General features: G+C 43.5%; 1 protein-coding gene across 7 annotated transcripts in view; it reads left to right on the top strand.

Annotated features, from left to right (window-relative positions):
* ehbp1 (EH domain binding protein 1) overlaps positions 1 to 5,101 on the top strand; it is a 159,311-nt gene that overhangs the window by 125,446 nt on the left and 28,764 nt on the right. For 6 of the 7 annotated variants that reach the window (XM_042220905.1, XM_042220902.1, XM_005922437.2 and 3 more), the window contains one exon: positions 366 to 489. In XM_042220905.1, coding sequence (XP_042076839.1) covers positions 366 to 489 — 124 coding nt within the window. The remainder of the gene's footprint in view (positions 1 to 365; positions 490 to 5,101) is intronic. The other variant, XM_042220903.1, reaches the window with a different exon arrangement.

Here is a 5,101-nt window from a genome sequence, read left to right as displayed (position 1 = left end):
CCAAAACAGGATATTTAATGGACCACACATAAATAAACTGATAAGCAATAAGTTTAGAGAAAGAAATCTTGTGGCCTTATTCTGAGTTTTTTCAATGTGCTTTATTATCAAAGTAGAATAAGTTGGCTTATTTTATGATTAGCACACCTAATATACATAACTAATGTTTACTGAAGAAAACTTCAAAGTGTTTAGTGTTAAAATAAAATAATACAGTGGAATGTGGTTAATAAAAGGCTATAAAGTGGGTTTGTAGATGTAGAACTCACAAATGTGGATTAAAGCTCTTTGTCTAATATAGCTATATTTCCTTCCTCTAACTATTCTCTCTCTGTCTCTGTCTCTGTCTCTCTCTCGGTTGACAGAAGGCGTTCAAAGACACCAGTCAGTATGTGGTTGGGGAGCTGTCTGCACTGGAGAGCGAGCAGAGGCACATAGACGCCCGAGCAGCTCGCGTGGAGAAGAGGCTGCGCTATCTCATGGACACAGGTACCCCAAGCCCAATTACACTGGAAAAACTGTTTTGGCAAATTGAGCGTACACACGCAAACACACATCCATGTACGCCCAGGGTGTGTGTGTTTGTGTGAGAGAGAATCTTTGAAGCCCCCCTCCTTCGTCACCCTCCCTCTTGGTTGAATGTTGCACGACGGAGCGCTGGGTGTATATGAAAGGAGGGGATGGGTGGGGGGTGAGGGATGAGGAGGAGGTGGAGAAGGGTGGGTGGGGAGGGAGGAGGTGGGGGAGTGTGTCTCGGGGATGGGAGAAGAAGGGAGACCTCTCTGGGCTGGGGTGATAAGGGAGCCCTTCATGGGGGAAACGATAACTGGGTGCGATAGCGGAGCCCCAGCCGAAGTCTCCGCTGCAGCCGTTTGCCAGCCGCGGCCCCAGCCAGCCAGCCAGCATCCACACTATTGAACAGTGCGCTCAGCCATGCACGGCTACACACATACACCCTCCTTCCCCTAGTACATATCTGGCCTTCATTGATATGCTGTATAAGGAAAGACGGGGGTGAGTTAAAGGGAGGAGAGAGGGAGAGGCAAAGAAATGGCAAAAAAAAAACATGAGGTAACACAACATGAGCACTGACACAGTTCACAAATCCACGACAGACACACACAAATGCTTACACACCCGCGAAAAAAAGCGCAAAAAAAAGCAATCTGGTTTGGCGTACAGAGCCGGATTCGGAAGGTTTTTATTTAAGATTTGGCTGGGGGTAAAGCCTTGTTAAGACATGAGACAGTGTGCTGAGCCAAAAGAGGGGCCTTGGCTCCGTCGAGTCCCTAACTGAAATTGGAGAATAGCATCCTATTTGTGATACTAAACCATCCCATTCCTCACCCAAGAATGCTGCTGGGGGGGGAAATGGTTCCAAGAAGTGTAAAATTTTGATGTCTGTGAATGTTGTGAGAGTGTAGGTACAGTATTTGCTGTAGTAATTTAGAAGCAGCTCTCATGCTCTTTCTGATATATCAGCGTCTAACTTGGTGGATTTAGCCCCCGAAATCCTAAAAAGGCAACACAGGGGAGGATAGAAGAAGGGGTTTTTAGAAAGGAAACTGGGGCGGTGGGATTTGCGCTCACCTTCCCCATCCCATTTGGATCCTGATATGGCGGATATCTCTCCTCTGTTTGTTGTTGTCGTTTTCCTCCTTTTCGCCTCCCTCCCTGCCTCTGTGCCCTCTCCCTCTGTCGGAGCGCATGCCATTGTGTCAATCTGAAGGGCTGGTTTTTTTGGGGGGGTTTTTCCCCTCCTTCTTCTTCACCCACTGTTAAAGCGGCAACTAGCCAGCAAGACGCCAGGTTATTTACTTTCAAACACCTTCAGCCATAAAGATTTTTCTTTATATAAATATATATACCCGCGGTCCCCTCCTGAAAATGTGATTCACTAGAAAAGGAAGAGGGCGACGACAGGAAGGCGAGGACAAAATAATAAAAGGATATCACGAAGAGAAATTCACCTTGGTCGCTTTTCATCTCCTCCTAACATGAGTGTGGAATGAAATCGAAAAAATGTGGTCTCCACAAGTCGATATACTATCAGGATATATAAGGGTGATATGGTACGTTTTATATACTATAAAACTGACCTTTAAGCGTCACATTTGGTCCCTGATTAAAGATGTGTTAGGATATTTATATATTCATGATGAAGTAGTCATTATGTAAGGCAGATCCGTACAACACTGGCAATATGTCGCATCAAATGAGGGAAAGTTTCTCACTTCCTGAAAGTGTATTTCTGTTTTCATATCTCATTTTGCAGCACTCATCCGATAGGTTATGGATTGAACCTTTGGGCAAAGTCTGGAGTCTTCAGGCTGAAACTCACCCATGACAGGTGGTCACTAAAGTAACCTTTATCACTTCAGCAACTCAGGTCACCTTTCTATATGCTGTCAGAGATGAGAGAGATTTTTTTTCTCAGGACCCAGAATATCAGAAGTTGTGGCTGATTGGCTGTAAGCAGTATATCTACTATTGATCCGTCACATCTGACTGGTGCTTTAGTAGGGATCATAGAAAGACTTTTTAGTAGCTACTAACCAAACGCTAATATTTTTGGTTTAAATATCATTTGCTTTGCCAGCCTTACTTTGGCAGGTAGCCATCCTTTAATTTTTACCCAGTGTGGACTTGCTTGCGTGCATCCGCTTAGAAGAAAATTTATTAGTCATAACTTGCTCATAATGGGTGGGACACCTTTTTCCTTCACAACCATGTTAGGGAGAGTGTCCACCAAAGTGTTTTATTCATTGCAGGTAGTTGTTAAATGAGCACACTCAGTGTATGCACACCGGTGTGTTTATTGGTCAAATTATTTTGTCTCGTGTTTCTCCTAATAACTGGTTCTGAAATCTGCCTCTGTTGTGCGTCAGCGTCACCCTGTGCACGTGCCCATGTGGTTTACACTACACTGGCACTGCACAGACGTACATACCAAGTGTCATCACACGCGACAGGCATCTCTACTTTAATTTAACAACCTTGTTTTGTGACGTTGTGGTGCTGATTTGGCACACTCGTGATCTGCTGTTAAAAACTAAAATTTTGGTGAAGGAAGTCGACTGAGCATGTAGCCTTCTTTTTTGATAACACTCTGCTTCACAAATAACCAACACTACTCTTCTCCGAGTGAAGCTGTCATCACCTTCAGAACTCTTTTTTTCAAAAAACAAAACAAAAACACAAAGAAATAAAAGCCTCATACACACACTCCACTGTCAGCTTTAATTTCAGATATCCTAATCCAGAGTAAAATGATGTTTATGGAACATGAAGAGATGTGAGCCTGCAGCCAAGCTTCGCCACGGTCTTTCAGTGTTTTAATTGAGCTTAAGTTCAGTTGTGATCTCAGCAAAAGATTAGACAAACTACACAAATGAAGATTTTTAACAGAAGGGCAACTCGGGTCAGAACGCAGAAGAAGAGGTGCACTGACGGATCATCACAAAGATGAGTAGTTTTCAGACTTGTACTGCAGCCTAAAACTTTTTGGGACTTGCAGACATGTTGCAGCTCCTACTCCAAAACTATTATTCCAGTTAGGAGTGTGTTGAATCAGACTGTTTCCTGCTGTCTGATAAATTTGTTGAAAATATTCCAACCTGATTCTTTCGAAATTTCATGTGTTTCATGTGTAAAAACAAACCCTGTGGCTGAAAGAAAACAGCAGACTCCCATGTTAAAATTCAGTTCAGCTCAGTGTAAGTTACCACAAGGGTTGCCTCAAGGTGCTTTATGTTGTAAGGTAAAAACAGACTGGTAAAATGTGTTTTTACTGTGTGGGGATACCTGTAGGGACTGCTTTGATTGACTGGTGTCCCGACGCAGGCAGCTGTACCTCTGCTAACTGAAGTCCCTGTACTGGTCCTCACCACTATGTTTGTGCTGCTGATGCCTTTTGAAGCATTTCATTGGTACAATCTGAATAATAATACGGCTTGCTGTGTGTTCCGAGACATTTTTGCCTGATTTCTAGTATTTTGTTTGTCGGTTTGTTAGCACTAATCATCAGATGTGTGCCTGTGCACTGCACTTGTACAGTTTTTGGATGTAGCTTGCTAATCAACCTTAGCATTAGCACATAACTTCACTCCTTGGGTATGTGAATTTTTTACCTCAAAAATAAACAACCTAAACCCAACACTGACATCATTGTGATCATTGTTGTGATCGTTGCTGTCATGCTGATAAATAGCACTGACGCTATGCTTTGGTGTCACCTTCCCATTTTTATAACCTTATGTGCAGTCAGGCTAGAGATGGAGGAGCAGAAAGACTCCGTGATGGCAGAGAAGGAGAGTTGGACATTCTGAAAACGCTCTCTGATCATTGTTTCCTATTACAACTTCTTCTTTTCCCATTGCAGTGCCAAAGCTGCGTTTTTGTTGTGATAGGCAGTCTGTGGTGAAAAAGCTGCCGTGAACCTACCCCCCCCCCCCTCCTCTAAGCTACTGTTTATAGGACAGGAGAGCTTTAGCTTAGAATATGGTCTGAAGCCGTGCACAAATAGACTTGATTGACTCAGAGTTAACCATCAGTTAAATAATGCATATGTGCGTAGCTTATACGCAGACCAGCAAGCAGTTAGTTCAGACTCTCAGTAGACTCTTTGAGCGGGGATGTGCAGGGTAATCAGAGCAGTGAATCTGATCATATGATTCAGACCTCTCAAGGTAAGTTTGGGTGAGCTCAGTGTGCAGTGGTGCTCTGGTAACGCTGAGCGCTGCAGGAGTGACGGGCAGATGTGAACAGACAGACCGACTGACCCATGACTGATTGTTCATCTCTCTGCTCCAGCAGCAGAAAGCCTGGGAACATCCTCTGTGCTCTGCTGGTCCACAGTATGCCTTTCTTTGATATCACATGCTTTTGCTTTGTCATTCTCTCTCCCCTTTTATTTTCGAGATTCTCTTTTTCTGTCTGTAAAGAGTTTGTTCTTCTTTTCCACCAGGAATTTAGTTACCTAAAAATTAAAAGACCTATCTTATCATGTGTTTTTGATAGACGTTCTCACTCTGGGTGTCTTTACATTTTCTCTATTCCTTTTTTATCCCTGTGAATCTCAGTTTCTCCAGTCAGCCTCCCC

The sequence above is a fragment of the Haplochromis burtoni genome, unplaced genomic scaffold, assembly GCF_018398535.1.
Source record: "Haplochromis burtoni strain Fernald_Lab_line unplaced genomic scaffold, NCSU_Asbu1 Contig_57, whole genome shotgun sequence".
NCBI classification, from domain to species: domain Eukaryota; kingdom Metazoa; phylum Chordata; class Actinopteri; order Cichliformes; family Cichlidae; genus Haplochromis; species Haplochromis burtoni.
The sequence above is the reverse complement of the archived record's forward strand: the minus strand, read 5'-3'. Positions and strand labels throughout refer to the sequence as shown.